Source organism: Rana temporaria, chromosome 2, assembly GCF_905171775.1.
Source record: "Rana temporaria chromosome 2, aRanTem1.1, whole genome shotgun sequence".
NCBI classification, from domain to species: Eukaryota; Metazoa; Chordata; class Amphibia; order Anura; family Ranidae; genus Rana; species Rana temporaria.
The window spans coordinates 391,904,443-391,923,582 of record NC_053490.1 but is presented as its reverse complement, the minus strand read 5'-3'; the positions used below and the strand labels follow the sequence as shown (position 1 = coordinate 391,923,582).

The window sequence follows — 19,140 nt, the reverse complement described above, 5'->3', positions numbered from 1 at the left end:
TATCCTGCACACCTACAGAGCTATTCCAGTGTAATTACCCTCAGAGTACTTTGCTACTAGATGCTACTTTGTTTGTACCACATATTCTGCGAAGTTACCCTTTCATTGTATGTCGCATACTACTAAATAAAAAGTAAAAAAAAAACATTTACGTTTTTGGTTTTAACATGGAAAAATGCGGGAAAATTTCAGGGGGTATGAATACTTTTTCAAGGCACTGTACCTGTGATTGTAAATGTATGGATAATACATACTGTACATAGGAGATTTACTAAAATTGTTGTACACAGAATCTGTTGCAGCTGTGCATTGTAACCAATCAGCTTCTAACTTCAGCTTGTTCAATTAGGCCTCGTACACACGACCGAGGAACTCGTCGTAAATAAAACATAATTTTCCTCGACAAGGTCCTTGTTAGGCTTGTTGAGAAACTTGACAAGCTTTCTTTGGGTACACACTGTCAAGACCTAATCTCGTCGTTCTCAAACACGGTGACGTAAAACACGTACGACGGCACTATAAAGGGGAAGTTTGATTCCACTGGCGCCACCCTTCTGAGCATGTGCGGGTTTCTAAGCATACACAAGAAACGTGTTTCTCGTCGATAACCAGCCAGACGAGGAACACGACGAGGAAATTGAGACTCCCGTCGAGGAAAAAGAGAACTTGTTCTCTTTTTTTCTCGTCGAGTTCCTCGACAGTTTTCTCGATGAAATACATACACACAACGGTTTTCCTCGGCAAAAAAGCTCTGCCACCAAGTTTCTTGATGGATTCTGTCGAGGAAAACAGTCGTGTGTACGAGGCCTCTCACACATGCACAGCTATACCAGATTCTGTGTTCACCAGTTTTAGTAAATCCCCCCTATGTGTTCTCCAGTGCAGTTTGGAAGATAAACACTTACCTTTTTTTGTAAGTATGAATATACAACGGCAGTGTTTTACGTCATCACATGAGCAAGCTACAGCATTTTAGAATTAAAAGTATTAATGTTCTATTATCATGCATGAGTCCTGCAGTTATGAATGTAAGAAATGTATTCCCTGTGCAAGTTCTGTGAGTTTTAGCAAAGGTATAATAAAATTAAAATCACTTAAGGCCAAATAACTGTGATTTACTTAGGGCTGGCATAACACACCTAATCGCCCTGTGACAAGATTTGAGTCACGCCGCTTTCCCAGAAACTCTATATAAGAGACTGTGGTGAGTGCACAGCTGTCAACATCCTCCTCCCTGGTCATCAAGGTAAACTACACCTGACGGTTTACTAACAATAATATATTGTACAGAATGTTAGCAAATGTTGAGACTCAAACGTTTCTTATATCAAACTGTTTTCATTTTCTAACCTATTTGCAGCATGTAGGATATTAAGTTAAGTTAAATGGCTTGCTGTGGTTATATTATTTGCCTTAGTCTTTGCTTTAGAATGAGATAATAGGAACTTTTACTAAAGATTTATTTATTTGTTAATTAAAAAGCAATACATTAATATTCTTAAATTTCATTTCCATTCTAAGTGTTTTTTTTTTAGCTTGAATGCTCTTAATAATAGATGTCTTTAGTTGTCGTACTGTGGTTGTAAAGAGGGCTGCAAGTTTTTGATAGCTGAAATATCTTCAAAGTGTTTAAAGACAACTATGTATAAATTACGTTTGCTGGAAAACAGGTTTCTTGTTATATGTAGGGGTCACCATATTAATATAAAAGTAGGACTCCATCTATTTTTATTTATATAACTAATTTTCTTTAAAGTGAGTGTTAACACTAATTTAAAAAAAAAATATGTCATGCTTACCTGCTCTATGTAATGGTTTTGCAGAGAGCAGCACCGATCCTCCTCTTCTTGGGTTTCCTGCCAGCGATCCTGACTCCTCCCCCCTGCTGAGTGCCCTCATAGAGAGACGTTTGTTCATGAGTCAGCTCTGTGTGTCCATAGCTCCACCCCCTGCTCCCTCCTCACTGGCTGTGATTGACAGCTGTGGGAACCATTGGCTCCCACTGCTGTCTCTGAGCCAATGAGGAGGGAGAGAGTCGAGAGAGCAGCTGCTCTCATGCACATCGCTGAATTGAGATTGGGCTCAGATAAGTATTATGGGGGCTAGGGGGAGCTGCATACAGAGATTGCTTTAAAAAACATTTCAGTCTTTACAACCCCTTTAACCCCCTTGGCGGTATTCCCAAGTCTGACTTGGGGTAAGATTTCAATACCAAAAGCGGTATCCCCGAGCCAGACTCGGGACCGCCTCACAGCATCCACAGGCACAAGTTACTTACCTTGTCCCTGGATGCTGCGATGCATTCCCGCTGTGTGAGCGAGCGGCGTCCTCGCTCGATTCACACAGTGCCTGTGTGCCGCCGATCTACATTCCCTGCGATGTTATGACGCACAGGGGTGGAGAACGGCGCCAAATTCAAAAAAGTAAATAAACACAATACATACAGTATACTGTATGTAAAACATGCACACCCCCCTTGTCCCTAGTGGTCTGCCCAGTGTCCTGCATGTACTTTTGTATAAAAAAAACGGTTCTTTCTGCCTGCAAACTGTAGATTGTCCATAGCAACCAAAAGTGTCCCTTTATGTCAAAAGTGATTTTAGAGCAGCTAGAAAACAGCGATAATTAATAAATTATAATCACTTGCAGAATTGAGTGATAGCGATTTGTGGGGAAATTCGTCATAAAAAAATAGAAGTAATGACAGCGACAATTCTGCAACTGAGCAAATTTTTGTGTTTTTGATTTAATTACATTATTGCATAATTTTTATTATAATTACATTATTATTTGTTATAATTATCATACCACCAGGGAGGTTAAATAATTAAACATTACAGTCCTTAGCTTAAACATGCAGAAATCTGTACCTAAACAAAAATCTGACTTCCGATTGGTGGCTTTACTGCACTTTGCTTATTAGTACAGCATCATGTGCAACTGGACCTACAGGGGTCACAATTGTAACCCAGCCCCATGCTGCAGGGGGTCCATGCAGCCCCCCCCTCCTGTAAGCCTGGAGAGGAGGAGTTTCAGGGGCAGATGCATAAAGAAAAAACAATCGCTTCATTGTCCTTCTGCAGTCGCTGAATGCCTGTGGAAGGGAAAGGAGGAAAAACAGACATTTAATGGCTGCCAGTGGAAAATGGAGAGATCAGTTCTTCTATATGCAGCTGCCCCCACCCCTCCTCCTATCCAGCATTTTCTGCTTCCCCCATATGTGCTCTCCAGCCCCCCTTTGCTCTCACATGGCCGCCCCTCCACCACCGAGCTTGGAGCAAAGAGCCCTTGCCAGGAGTCAGGGGGCCCTTAATGGTTTCTTACACTGCGGCCCTTGAAGGTTCTATTTACTTTACTGATCTGATCTAAAATATTTTTTCACTCATTCTGAGTTTGAAGTTGCTTTTTGAAGTGCTGTAGCTTTTGAAATCTAAAAGCTAACATCTAACAATGCTTCACTTCTGAAGAAAATTAAAAAATTAACCTGTGGGTATGTGAACACATATTATGTGATCTGTATTGTATATTCGGCCGGTTCTTGCACTTGGGTTTTTAATTGAAAATGCATGGATTTCAAATAAAGTATGCCCTGTCAAGATTAATATCACAAGACACCTGGCTGGCTCACATGCATTTTGGGCCGCACAATGGCTAAGTGATTAGCCCTTCCACTTTGCAGTACTAAGGCCGTTCAAATTCAAATCCTGACCACAGCACTACTTGCCTGCCTGGAGTTTGTGTGTTCTCCCCATGCCTGCTTTGGTTTGCTCCCAAACTTCAAAGACACGCTGGTAGGAAAATTGTCTCCTGTCTAAATTTGCCCTAATATGTGTATGTATGAATGTGAGTTAGGAATCTTATATTGTAAGCTCCTCTAGGGCAGGGACTAATGTTAAAGCGGTGTTCCGACCACAATTTCACTTTTTTAATATAAGTACCCCTGTAATACACAAGCTTAATGTATTCTAGTAAAGTTATTCTGTAAACTAAGGTCCGTTTTGTTAGGTTGTTACAGCATTTAGACACTTTATAAAATAGAAATTGACTGGGGCCATCTTAAGTGTGGGCATCATGAAGCCAGACTGTATGACTTCCTGGATTTCAGCCTTGCAGATCTCGCACATGCTCAGTGCTGCACAAGCAGTGTCAGATCAGGTTTCAGCACCTGTGCTGTCCAAGTCACATGATTCTTTGAGACTGGGGAGTGCACAGACTCCTGGAAAGTTACACCCACTACATTCCCAGCAGTCTGTGCGGTGTAGGTTAGGAAGCATTAAGCACCTAGGTGCAGGAAGTGGGAAGATTAACTATTCTGCCTAGCAACAACACTTTGAAGGCATCTAAAAAATAAAAAAAAATTGTAAAGGACTAATGACATTTTTTTAAAACTACTGATGTAATGTTATATTTATGGGTGGAACTCCACTTTAATGTACTATATATTGTGACAGGAAGTCAGGTAAATCTGTGGGTGTTGTCACAGACGGGACATACATTTCTGCCTTGTTTCGACAATACACCAATTGTTATTAGGCATCTGCTGCAAATGTAGCCAGAAAAGGTCTAAGGGCGTTGGAAGACTTCAGCTGTTCAGAATGAGGAAATTAAGGCCTCTATAAGTAATCCAGAGGATTATCACTGAATTGCTGCATGCTGAGGCTTTCTGCGTGAAAGAGAGCAGTAGCTGAAAGTCTTCTGAGGAGGTGAGGAGGAAATTGATTTTTCTGTGTGATAAAAATCAAAAGACTATTGTTTTTCTGCTGTATGACCAGCAGTGTCTGCCCAGCACTAGGCTGTGCCAGACTCCATAGATAGGTTCCTGTGTGGTGAAGATAGACGCCCCAACTGGCCAGGGTTTATTTTATGTTTGATTTTGTTTATGCTGCTTGGATGCTTGAACTTGTTTCCAGCAAGATGGAAGAATAAACCAACATCTTTGTTTTCAACCGTCTTCGACTGCCTGTCTGTATAAATTCAGTGTGTAGATACAAAAAAATCACTGGCGCTCAATGGGAAATAACTAATATCCCATGAAATACTTGAAACCCTCGTATGGGCTGAGAACAGTCCATGCTGCAGAGATCCGGATACCCTGAAGTACCACAAATACACAAATACACCAAAAAGGAAAACTCTGCGCTCCTGAAAGTTCACCAATTATAAATCCACTTAATGTTTGTGAAGAAAAAAACATACATTAACACTTTAATTTTCGGAAGATCCAGTCCTTTATATGGTTAAAAAAGGGAAAGTTTCCACAATGTGCACAATATGATAAAAAAAGTATAAAAAAAACTTTCCAAATGTCTGCATCAGACCAGCACCCTCTTCAGACTTCAAATGGTTAAAGCTTGCGGTTTTAGTTTGTGGGCTGTCTAGCAAGACATCATTAGTGCAAATGGTGAGCACAGTACATTACCCAGCCAGATGTAAACATCGATCGAATGTCCTTCTCCTGGCTGATGTAACAATGTCCGGGATCCTAAGCTCTCTCCTATGCGGGTCTGGAAGCTTCACAGACCCGATAAATGTGACTGCTGGAGACACAGGGTGGATCAGCCTATCAGAAAGGACGCTCTCCCTGGGTGAACATGCAAGCGTCCCACGTCTGAGACACTGTTTCAGTAAACCAGCTGTACTGCAGGGAGAAGTTTAGGCGCCCTCCAGTGGGCAAATTGCAGTATGCGCTTGTTGAAAAATCAACAGCGTTGCATGGCGATTAAAATAATCGGATATAAAAGTTCTTATGCATGAATAGGATCTTCCATCATAAAAGGGGGATATTAAGAGGGGTCCTAGACGACGTGTTTCGCCCTTACAAGAGCTTTGTCACAGTCAATAGGACCTAGGTATAAAGTTTAATTAAATAGACTAAGATAGGGGGGGGAATTTGAGGAAGGGGAGGAGAAAGGGGAGGTGTACCAAACCGAGAGATTTAACCCTTTGGACATCCAAAAAGACAAACAGACAAATAAATCACATATATATTGCAAGAGAATTATTTTTAAAAAATATATAGCAAGAGAATTCGTTTTTTAAAAAAAACATATTAGCATATCATAAATTACTAAAAGATAAACAGCAGTTTTTTTGTGTCTTAACTGGTCACTAGATCTCATTATAACAAATCTATATTGTTGCAACATAATATCCACAATAGGTTGTATGGGCACTCTATCCAGATGGTGCCCTCTAGTGGCAATTCATAAAAACTATATTCTAAAAAATGTTATAGAATATAGAATAAAAAGCTATATATAAAATAGGAAGAGTTAGATAAGAACGTTAACTTCAATTTCCTCATTTAACCCCTTAGGTGCCAAGCTGTCGAACTTATGTATCCAGAAGACCTCCCTTCTGCAAAGAAGGGAGAATCTTTCATTGGTAGTCAGAGTTCCTTTCGGAATGTGCTCAATTACAAAAACTTCAAGATATTTAAAATCCCTGTTGTGACAACGATCAAAGTGCCGAGGAACGCTGTGTTCAGTACAGCCCTTTTTAATCAGGCGACGATGATCGCCGATTCGGGCGCGTAGAGCTCTGATAGTTCTGCCAACATAGAAAAGACCACAGGCACACCGTAGGACATAAATAACAAATTCTGTAGAACATGTCACAAAATGTTTGATACCAAATGATTTTCCAGGAGATAGATGAATCTTCTCTGTGCCATGGGAAATGAATTGGCATGTCAAGCATGCCCGTTTTTTGCACTGAAAGATCCCCTTACGGTCATTAAAATAGCTTCTAATATCTAGTGGAGAACCTGATGGTTTCTTCTGAATTTTACTAGGGGCTAAGATATTTTTGAGTGTACGGGCCCTCCGAAAAGTAACCTGCGGGATGGCTGGAAGTATAGGAGCCAATCTTTGGTCTAAGTGAAGTATTTTAAAATGTTTCTTTATAATATTGGCAACTGATTTGTAACAATCATTGTATGTAGTAACAAATCTAGTGGTATATTCACTAACCCGTTGTTCTTTGGTTGTTACCGTCTCAGGGGGTTTCAGAAGAAAAGAAAAGGCCTCATTGACTAACTTTTCAGGATAGCCCTTCTCTTCAAATTTCTTCTGCATTAGGATGCTCTGTTCAATATATTCATCATCCCGAGTACAATTCCTTTTGAGTCTATTGAATTGTCCTTTTGGAATATTCTTCTTCCACACAGGATGATGGCAACTGTCATAGTGCAGATATGAGTTACCATTAGTTGGTTTGTTATGATTCTTGGTAATTATTTTATCTTGTTCATGTGTTACCACTAGATCCAAGAAGACTATTTCAAGGGGATCTATTACATATGTAAAGGATAAATTGAAAGTATTGGAATTACAATACGAGACAAAGGAGAGAAAAGTCTCCATTGTCCCACTCCAAATGAGGATCACATCATCAATGTAACGTCCAAAGTAAACTATAAATTCAGCATAGGGATTGTTTTGCCAAATATATATGTCTTCCCATTGGCCCATGGTTAGATTGGCATATACAGGTGCATAATTAGCTCCCATCGCCGTCCCCTTTAATTGTAAATAAAACTGCTCACAGAACGTAAAATAATTGTGTTTGAGACAGAACTCCACTGCCTCCAATAAAAACTGGGACTGTAAAGAATTAAAATCTCCACTCTTGTTTAGGAAATATTGGACAGCTCTAGTTCCCACTTCGTGCGGAATAGAGGTATATAGCGATGCCACGTCCAGAGATGCCCAAAAGTATCCTGGTTCCCATTTGTAATGTTGGAGGGCGTCTATCACTTCTTTTGAATCTTTTATGTATGACGGCAATTGGAGAACCAGAGGTTGTAACATATGGTCGATATACATTGAAAGGCCATTAAGGAAGCTGTTCGTGCTGGCTATAATAGGGCGGCCTGGAGGATCTACAAGAGATTTGTGAATTTTCGGTAAAAAATAAAAATGGGGGGTACTACATTCAAAGGGGAGGAAAAACTGCCTTTCTCTTTTCGTGAGCACACCACTTTCCCACGCTGTATAAATCAGCGTTTTCAGTAGCTGTTGGTATTCGGGGAGAGGGTCTTTAGACAGTTTAAGGTAAGTGTCAGTATCCGCTAGAAGACGGCTGGCTTCTTTCAGATAATCTACCTTATTTTGGATCACTATGCTGCCCCCTTTGTCCGCCTGTTTAATAATAAGGTCAGCATTATTCTTTAAAACTTTAAGAGCTTGATTCTCCTCAAATGATAAATTCAAATGTTTTGTATTTTTTGGTTTTTCACACAAAACGACCAGATCTTTGTAGACCGCTTGATAGTAGGTCTCGATGTACGGCCCTTTAGAGGAACTGGGGTAAAATGTGGATTTGGGTTTAAAAGTGGTGGTTAGCATAGGGGGCTCCACCTGTGATATGGCGACATCCCCCTCTACGTGACCATCCTGCCATAGGTCCTCGAGGATTTGTAGTACCTCTTCCTCCGGCATAATTGATGGCAAAGGTGTTACTGCCACCATTTGGCTGTTGTAATTACCTTTATGGTGCACCAAAGGATTAGTCGCAAAGTGACGCTTCAAAGTAAGCTGCCTGATAAATACATGTAGGTCTTTAAATAAGCCAAATTTAGAGTGGTGTGCTCACGAAAAGAGAAAGGCAGTTTTTCCTCCCCTTTGAATGTAGTACCCCCCATTTTTATTTTTTACCGAAAATTCACAAATCTCTTGTAGATCCTCCAGGCCGCCCTATTATAGCCAGCACGAACAGCTTCCTTAATGGCCTTTCAATGTATATCGACCATATGTTACAACCTCTGGTTCTCCAATTGCCGTCATACATAAAAGATTCAAAAGAAGTGATAGACGCCCTCCAACATTACAAATGGGAACCAGGATACTTTTGGGCATCTCTGGACGTGGCATCGCTATATACCTCTATTCCGCACGAAGTGGGAACTAGAGCTGTCCAATATTTCCTAAACAAGAGTGGAGATTTTAATTCTTTACAGTCCCAGTTTTTATTGGAGGCAGTGGAGTTCTGTCTCAAACACAATTATTTTACGTTCTGTGAGCAGTTTTATTTACAATTAAAGGGGACGGCGATGGGAGCTAATTATGCACCTGTATATGCCAATCTAACCATGGGCCAATGGGAAGACATATATATTTGGCAAAACAATCCCTATGCTGAATTTATAGTTTACTTTGGACGTTACATTGATGATGTGATCCTCATTTGGAGTGGGACAATGGAGACTTTTCTCTCCTTTGTCTCGTATTGTAATTCCAATACTTTCAATTTATCCTTTACATATGTAATAGATCCCCTTGAAATAGTCTTCTTGGATCTAGTGGTAACACATGAACAAGATAAAATAATTACCAAGAATCATAACAAACCAACTAATGGTAACTCATATCTGCACTATGACAGTTGCCATCATCCTGTGTGGAAGAAGAATATTCCAAAAGGACAATTCAATAGACTCAAAAGGAATTGTACTCGGGATGATGAATATATTGAACAGAGCATCCTAATGCAGAAGAAATTTGAAGAGAAGGGCTATCCTGAAAAGTTAGTCAATGAGGCCTTTTCTTTTCTTCTGAAACCCCCTGAGACGGTAACAACCAAAGAACAACGGGTTAGTGAATATACCACTAGATTTGTTACTACATACAATGATTGTTACAAATCAGTTGCCAATATTATAAAGAAACATTTTAAAATACTTCACTTAGACCAAAGATTGGCTCCTATACTTCCAGCCATCCCGCAGGTTACTTTTCGGAGGGCCCGTACACTCAAAAATATCTTAGCCCCTAGTAAAATTCAGAAGAAACCATCAGGTTCTCCACTAGATATTAGAAGCTATTTTAATGACCGTAAGGGGATCTTTCAGTGCAAAAAACGGGCATGCTTGACATGCCAATTCATTTCCCATGGCACAGAGAAGATTCATCTATCTCCTGGAAAATCATTTGGTATCAAACATTTTGTGACATGTTCTACAGAATTTGTTATTTATGTCCTACGGTGTGCCTGTGGTCTTTTCTATGTTGGCAGAACTATCAGAGCTCTACGCGCCCGAATCGGCGATCATCGTCGCCTGATTAAAAAGGGCTGTACTGAACACAGCGTTCCTCGGCACTTTGATCGTTGTCACAACAGGGATTTTAAATATCTTGAAGTTTTTGTAATTGAGCACATTCCGAAAGGAACTCTGACTACCAATGAAAGATTCTCCCTTCTTTGCAGAAGGGAGGTCTTCTGGATACATAAGTTCGACAGCTTGGCACCTAAGGGGTTAAATGAGGAAATTGAAGTTAACGTTCTTATCTAACTCTTCCTATTTTATATATAGCTTTTTATTCTATATTCTATAACATTTTTTAGAATATAGTTTTTATGAATTGCCACTAGAGGGCACCATCTGGATAGAGTGCCCATACAACCTATTGTGGATATTATGTTGCAACAATATAGATTTGTTATAATGAGATCTAGTGACCAGTTAAGACACAAAAAAACTGCTGTTTATCTTTTAGTAATTTATGATATGCTAATATGTTTTTTTTAAAAAACGAATTCTCTTGCTATATATTTTTTAAAAATAATTCTCTTGCAATATATATGTGATTTATTTGTCTGTTTGTCTTTTTGGATGTCCAAAGGGTTAAATCTCTCGGTTTGGTACACCTCCCCTTTCTCCTCCCCTTCCTCAAATTCCCCCCCCTATCTTAGTCTATTTAATTAAACTTTATACCTAGGTCCTATTGACTGTGACAAAGCTCTTGTAAGGGCGAAACGCGTCATCTAGGACCCCTCTTAATATCCCCCTTTTATGATGGAAGATCCTATTCATGCATAAGAACTTTTATATCCGATTATTTTAATCGCCATGCAACGCTGTTGATTTTTCAACAAGCGCATACTGCAATTTGCCCACTGGAGGGCGCCTAAACTTCTCCCTGCAGTACAGCTGGTTTACTGAAACAGTGTCTCAGACGTGGGACGCTTGCATGTTCACCCAGGGAGAGCGTCCTTTCTGATAGGCTGATCCACCCTGTGTCTCCAGCAGTCACATTTATCGGGTCTGTGAAGCTTCCAGACCCGCATAGGAGAGAGCTTAGGATCCCGGACATTGTTACATCAGCCAGGAGAAGGACATTCGATCGATGTTTACATCTGGCTGGGTAATGTACTGTGCTCACCATTTGCACTAATGATGTCTTGCTAGACAGCCCACAAACTAAAACCGCAAGCTTTAACCATTTGAAGTCTGAAGAGGGTGCTGGTCTGATGCAGACATTTGGAAAGTTTTTTTTATACTTTTTTTATCATATTGTGCACATTGTGGAAACTTTCCCTTTTTTAACCATATAAAGGACTGGATCTTCCGAAAATTAAAGTGTTAATGTATGTTTTTTTCTTCACAAACATTAAGTGGATTTATAATTGGTGAACTTTCAGGAGCGCAGAGTTTTCCTTTTTGGTGTATTTGTAAATTCAGTGTGTAGTGAACCCATCCAAGGGGTCGCACACCCCGCTACCGAGCTAACCCTCTACAATATATATAGAAAGAGCTTTAACAAAGCGTGTCCAAAGCCTTGTTTTGAAACAAGTGTAAACTAGTCATTAACCGCTTAAGCCCCGGACCATTTTGCAGCTAAATGCCCAGGCCAGGTTTTGCGATTGAGGACTGCGTCGCTTTAACAGACAATTGCGCAGTCGTGCGACGTGGCTCCCAAACAAAATTGGCGTCCTTTTTTCCCCACAAATAGAGCTTTCTTTTGGTGGTATTTGATCACCTCTGCGGTTTTTATTTTTTGCGCTATAAACAAAAATAGAGCGACAATTTTGAAAAAAATTAAATATTTTTTACTTTTTGCTATAATAAAAATCCCCCAAAAACATATATAAAATTTTTTTTTTTCCTCAGTTTAGGCCGATACGTATTCTTCTACCTATTTTTGGTAAAAAAAATCGCAATAAGCGTTTATCGATTGGTTTGCGCAAGATTTATAGTGTTTACAAAATAGGGGATAGTTTTATTGCATTTTTATTAATTTTTTTTTTTTTACTACTATTGGCGGCGATCAGTGATTTTTTTCGTGACTGCGACATTATGGCGGACACTTCGGACAATTTTGACACATTTTTGGGACCATTGTCATTTTCACAGCAAAAAATGCATTTAAATTGCATTGTTTGTTGTGAAAATGACAGTTGCAGTTTGGGAGTTAAACACAGGGGGCGCTGTAGGAGTTAAGGATCACTGTGTGTGTGTTTACAACTGTAGGGGGGTGTGGCTGTAGGAATGACGTCATCGATCGTGTCTTCCCTATAAAGGGAATGACGCGATCGATGCGCCGCCACAGTGAAGCACGGGGAAGCCGTGTTTACACACGGCTCTCCCCGTTCTTCAGCTCCGGGGAGCGATCGCGACGGAGCGGCTATAAACGAATATCCGCGCCGTCGTCCCGGATCGCTCCCCGAGGGATCCCGCCCGCCGCACGCAGCGGAGGGGGTCCCGATCGGACCCCCCACCCGCTAGAAGGCAAGGGCGTATATATACGCCCTTATGCCTGTCCGTGCCATTGTGCGGACGTATATAGCCGTGCGGCGGGCGTTAAGTGGTTAATGAAGGCCTCTTGAGCCCCCTTAGGGAAAGAGAGCCTTGACTGTTGGGGGCATGGCCAGGTACTGTACAAGGTGGTGGTCATTTAAGGATTGGTCAATTTGGGGGATGGGATGGGCCTGAGCTTGTGTAAAAGGGATCGACCCAGGGAATTCTGGGTCTTTTGGAAACGTGCTGGGAAGAGCTGCCCACCCTCCCGCCCCTTTTTTCTTTGGTATGTCACAGCTTGCTGCAGTTTTCTTGACCTTGCCAGTAGAAAATGGCTGTAATGGGTCATGCCCTTGTTGAAAAACTGGAAGTAGGCGGCCTGTCCAGCACTTATGGTAAGGACAGGCCCCTCCCCCCTTTTGGAATTGTGTGCTCACAGTAAAACTGTGACTGGCACTGGTTATGAAATGTTCGATGTTCAAATGTTGAGTTTGCTTTAATAAAGCTGTGGCCTTGCCCTTTCCAACTTAATGGTTGTAAGAGTGTTTATTTAAGAAGGTGAAGGGGCAGGGGGGGGGATTTATGTATAGGTATGTACAGTTAAGGGGTACCTGGGTTAATTGCGCCTCAGCAGTCATGTGTGTAAGCCGAAGCAAGTGTAAAATGAGTGTGGTTTGTACTTAGGCAACATATATGATAGAAGAATGAGGATTGATCTGTAAAGGGCTTCAAGTTCCACAATGTATATAATATTCTTCCACCAAATGGTTCAAAAATAAGGCCTTTGCTTGTCCTGACATAATAAGCCTTTATACAAGTCTACAAATGCACTTGCTTTTTTGCAAAATCTAAAAATACAGTTCTATTAGGTGAATAACCAGTGGAAATGTTGATGTCTCACTCCACAAATGACTGGATAAATGGCTAAATAAATGACACAGTTATAGTTGCAATGTAAACCAGTAGTTCTGGATATACTGCTGGCCACTGTTCTAAAATTAGGATCAAGCCTTTTTTTGGATTTGTCATAAAAATATCCTATGTGACTACTTTCTGTACTTAACAGCAGTTTAACATCAAACAGTTTGGTTTCCCCATCATCAGGACTGTAACTATGAGTGATGGTACCATTAAGAGGCCCACTGCTTCTTTAATCTCCATTTCAAAGGAAATTATTTTAGTGATCCAAAATACTTGTAACTTCTGTAGCAATCAGAAGTTCCTGAACTATAGGCATATCTGATTTATCTGAATTTATTAGCAAAATGTTTTTGCTACATGCATAAACCACTGTGCCTTTAGAAATTGCTTCATTACTATAATATTAATTTGTATACTGGAATCTTTAAAAGTTTTTTTTGGAGGTAGATCATTTACATCAATAAATGTGATGCTATTATGTTTCATTACCCCCCCCCCCCCTTAGATTAAGGAGTACATCTTATAAAATATATGTTAATTCTATTTTAATTAATGAGCTTCTCTAACATTTTATTATTTCTTCTAGCTCCTATAACAATGAAGTGCTTGTTGGTGCTCCTTCTGGCACTATGCCATATTTTACCAGGTAATATATACAATTTCCACTTATAAATCGTAGCTTATTTATGCCATCTAAAGAAAAGCACAACTTTTGTCTTTGCCAACAAATCAGACTGTGGGGGTTATTTACAAAAGGCAAATCCACTTTGCACTACAAGTGCACTGTAAGTGCACTTGAAAGTACACTTGTAAGTACAGTCGCTGTAGATCGCTGTAGGTCTGAGGGGAGGCTCTGAAATTAGGGGAGGCTCTATAGATTTTATCATCCAATCATGTGCAAGCTAAAATGCTGTTTTTTATTTTCCTTGTATGTCCCCCTCGGATCTATAGCGACTGCACTTCCAAGTGCACTTTCAGTGCACTTGTAGTGAAAAGTGGATTTGCCTTTTGTAAATAACCCCCTGTGTGTCTTAAAGCAGAATTAAACCATCCTATCCTTTTACAGCCAAGGAAGCTGCTATCTTAGCCTCTGTTGAATCTGCAGTTGCCATGGTGCTGCATGTAATCAGTAGTGATACCATCCATTTGATGGCTTGACAGTTCGGTTAAGAGCGCAAACAACTGTGCCATATCATTCATGGCATGCCTAAATGTAACTGTTTTATTAAATTTAACCTCTTTGCGCTCACGTTATAGCCGAAAGATGACTACAGCATGGGTAAATTGCCGGGAGGACATACATGGATGTCCTCCCGAGCATGCGCTGCCTGCGCACCCCCTATGGGGTGTGGGCGGCACGCTCTGTGATCAGCGAGTCCATATGATCCCGGCCCCTTACCACATGATCAGCTGTCGACCAATGACAGCTGATCACATGATGTACACAGAAGTCGGTGTAATGATGTGCATGCTTTTTGTTATACTTCAAATTTAATTGTTAGTTCCTTATGCATGTTAGGAAACAATTAACAGTTTTAGTCATGTGATCTGGGGTCGGGGAGCTGTGGTAGTTGTAAGATAGATGCTGCTGAATAAACACCAGGCTTCTGTTCAAGCTCTTTGCTGTCTGCCTATACTTTGTGTTTCAACATCACAGCCGGGAATCTGTCTTTTTTTCCCTCTAGATGACAGCCTAAGAGAAAAAAAAGTAGATTACTGGCTTGTGTAAATGTGACATTGGCCCTGCACACTCCACACCCACTGCTGCTAAGCAGTGCCCACCAGTGCCACCTACCAGTGCCCACCAGTGTCACCTACCAGTGCATATCAGTACTGCTAAGCAGGGCCCACCAGTGCCACCTACCAGTGCCACCTATAAGTGCTCATCAGTGCTGCTAATTAGCGTCCATCAGTACCTCATCATCAGTGCCACCTATCAGCCTATGATTTAAACTTATTTCTAGCAAAAACTTTGTGTATCTTGTGTATCCAAGATATATGGCCTACTACTCCCCTTGGGACCCCTTAGAGAGCTAACAGGAAAGAAAAAAATGGGAAAAATAATAGGGAAACCAATATCAGAGACAGAATGGAAGAAAATATTAGAAATAATTCACAAAACATTTATAGCGAATAAATCAAGAAATAAATTATAAAATAGCAATGAGATGGTATTGGAGCCCTGTAATGTTAAATAAAAAAAACAGTGGAGATGTAAGGTGGAAGGGGGGACTATGGAACACATTTGGTTTAAAGGGCACATGGTGAGAAAATTCTGTAAAACAGTTTGAGATATATCGGGAATAATAAGGAACCCAAACATAGATATCTCATTATTATCTTTGATGCCAGAATCAATAAAGAGTATTAAGAAGGATATTTTTCAGCAGCTAGAACAATAATAGCTCTTAAATGGAGAGAAAATAAAAGCCCAAAAATAGTAGAATGGATATGTGAGATTAACTAAATACAATATATGGAAAGACAGATAAGAGAAGAATGACACATAAATAATCAAATGCCAAAATTATGGCAAACATTAGATGAATTTCAGCTTTCAAAGAAAATTAAAAAATATTTATAAATGAAAAAGAAGGGAAAATATGAAGGGGAAAGATAGGTGAAGTTTAAAATGAGTACATGGAAAGGGAGAGAACAGGAAGTTTAAGGGGTGTGTTTTTTTGCGGGTGAATGGGTGTAAGGATGAAAGGAAATGGAATTTTGTTTTAAAGGTAATGTTATTTATGGATATCAGGGTTCTGTACAATGAGTAGGAACAGATACACAGTGTGCTAGAATCTTGATTAAATGAAAAAAAAATATGGTATTTAAGAAAAATAAAATAATTGAAAACAAAAACTTGTGTTGTATAGACAATAAGAACAAACCAAGACAACCTGTAAAATAGTAAGTAAAACATGATTGTTTGTAATTGACAGTACATGTATCAGAACAGTCAGAAGCTATAGTATATAACATTATAATACAATTCGTTGTTTTACTTGTCTTCTCTAGTGTACTGCGCAGATGAAATAGCTTGTGGTCCCTCTAACTGTGACTGTGACTTATCCAAATATAATATAACAGGTACAGTATTTCCCTATAGCATCCGTATCCTCATTTCATTACAATTCTTTTCTAATTACTTTATTGGCCCCTTCTGTAAGGACATTGGGGTTGACTTAACAAAAAACTAGAGGCTGTTCACTTTTACAAATTATGCTATTTTTTGGTAAGTGAGTGACAATAGATAGGATGAACCTGTGTTTTCATTTTGAATACTCAATAGACATGTGCACAGAAAACAATTTCATTTTTTTGTTTTGTTTCGTATCGTTCTGTAGGTTTGTTTCCGTTCATTTTTCGTAAGACGCCCGTTTTCCTGTTCGTTCCCGTTCGTTTTTCGTACGACGAGATTTTTTCGTATTCCGATCGTTTCGTATTTTCGTTACCGTTTTATTTTCGTACATGCGGGATGGTTCGTTATTCTGTTTAATTCATGTTCGTTACTTGTTAGACAATAATTTTCGTGAATTTTCGTCAATGATTTGTATTCTGTGTTTTGGATTCCTTTTTCTGTTCGTGTTTTCGGTCGTGTGTTCGTGTGACATCTATGACAATTTGTTGTGGATGTCATGTGGGCATGTGACTGAAGATACGAACAGAAAAAGGATTTTCGTCATTTTGTACTTTCGTAAATATATCGCGGGATTCGGCACTTTCAACACGCGGCTCATCCATATTAACTATTGTTAAGCCCCATACACTTGGTCAGACTTTTTTAACAACAAACATAAAAACGATCGTTTTCCGTTCGTTCTCCGAAAATTTGTTAGTTTTTAAACTCCATCAGAAAACCATTTTTGGGTTCAAAAGTCTGGCCAACTGATCTCTCTTCAGATGAAAATCCACAGAAAAGTTTATTTGGCTTTACTGTACTACTCAGCACAAAAGAGAAGCTGCTTTACTAACTACACTCACTGCTAATTCAAAAAAACGAAAATTACATCTGTGGCAAGGGATTTGCATTCTGTGTTTTGGGTCCTTTTTCTTTTGGTGTTTTCGGTCGTGTGTTCGTGTGACATCTGTGGCAAAAGATTTGCATTCTGTTGAATCCAAAATACGAACAGAAAAAAAGAAATTCAAAATACAGGGTGCGGGTCTTTTGTTGTGGATGTCGTGTGAGCATGCGACTGGGGATGCGGACAGGGAAAGGATTCAAACAAAATGCAGAGTGCAGGTCTTTTGTTGTGGATGTCATATGAGCATACGACTGAGGGTGCGAACAGAGAGGGGATTCAAACAAGATACAGAGTGCAAATCTTTTGTTGTGGATGTCGTGTGAACATACGGCTGAGGATACGAACAGAGAGGGGATTCAAACAGGATACAGAATGCAATCTTTTGTTGTGGATGTCGTGTGAACATACGGCTGAGGATACGAGCAGAGAGGGGATTCAAACAGGATACAGAATGCAATCTTTTGTTGTGGATGTCGTGTGAAGATACGGCTGAGGATACGAACAGAGAGGGGATTCAAACAAAATACAGAATGCAAATCTTTTGTTGTGGATGTCGTGTGAACATACGGCTGAGGATACGAGCAGAGAGGGGATTCAAACAGGATACAGAATGCAAATCTTTTTTTATAGATGTCATTTTCGTTCTTTTGCCGTTTTCGTTTTGTCGTATTTTCGTCGGATCGTTCGTTCGTATTTGCGGTTGTTTGTTATGCGGCTCATTCGTAATCCCGTCGTTTTCGTATTTTGGTGCTTTAATTTTTTCGTATGTACACATTATTCTGCGGGTACGAAAATGAAAATTTTCGTACGAAAATAGCATTCGTACGAACGGGAATGCACATATCTAAATTAAGCACTTCCCACACCCGCCACCCCAGCGGGAGTGCTGGCATCCTGGATGGACACCATAGTATGTCCTCTTAGGATCATGCTGAAATTTGGCCTGGGCAGTGGACGGTGTGTGGATAGTGACAGTAGGGCAGTGGATGGTGTGTGGACAGTGCCAGCAGGGCAGTGTGTGAACAGTGTCAGTAGGGCAGTGGATGTGTCAGTAAGGCAGTGGACTGTGTTAGTCAGTAGAGCAGTAGACAGTGTCAGTTTGGCAGTGGACTCAAGAGAGCTTTGGTGAAATATCAAGGTTCTACACAGACCCCAATGCCTCAACTTTGAAACAGAGAAAGGAGATTGAGGACACCTGTTCAGTTACTCACTGTATTCATTCAGAAAAGAAAGGTGGTGGTACCAGCCTCTTCCCTGCTCTCCACCTTGAAACAATCCTACACAGCAGCCGTATGTAGAGGGGAAGCCGGCAGCACTGAGAAGGGGTAAGCGGGACCAGGGGAGCACATAATGGGTCTGGGCAGCTGAAGGAAGTAGAACTTTGACAGGAGTGACAGCGGGGGTGGCATATACTGGAACCAATCCCCTGTATTTTCCTCTGCAGCTACTGAATGGCGGCAGGATAGAGAGGAGGACAAGCAGGCTTTCAGCGGCTGCTGGAGAAAATTACAGGGATCAGTTCCAGTAAATGACACCACTGTTGTAAAATCTAATGTGACAGGGAGGCCTCACGGGCCCCCTGGAGCATTGGTGGGGTTGCCATTGTGACCCCTGTGACCTTATGCTGACGCCAGCGCTGGCTTTAAGAACAGGTTTTTGGAATGCTTTAAACACAAGTTG

General features: G+C 40.4%; 1 protein-coding gene across 1 annotated transcript in view; it reads left to right on the top strand.

Annotated features, from left to right (window-relative positions):
• The first annotated feature begins 1,216 nt into the window (after positions 1–1,216).
• LOC120927386 (uromodulin-like 1) overlaps positions 1,217–19,140 on the top strand; it is a 40,108-nt gene continuing 22,184 nt past the window's right edge. Inside the window, exons 1-3 of the mRNA XM_040338024.1 lie at positions 1,217–1,246; positions 14,025–14,084; positions 16,454–16,525. Of these exons, the coding sequence (XP_040193958.1) occupies positions 14,036–14,084; positions 16,454–16,525 (121 nt within the window). The 5' untranslated portion in view covers positions 1,217–1,246; positions 14,025–14,035. The remainder of the gene's footprint in view (positions 1,247–14,024; positions 14,085–16,453; positions 16,526–19,140) is intronic.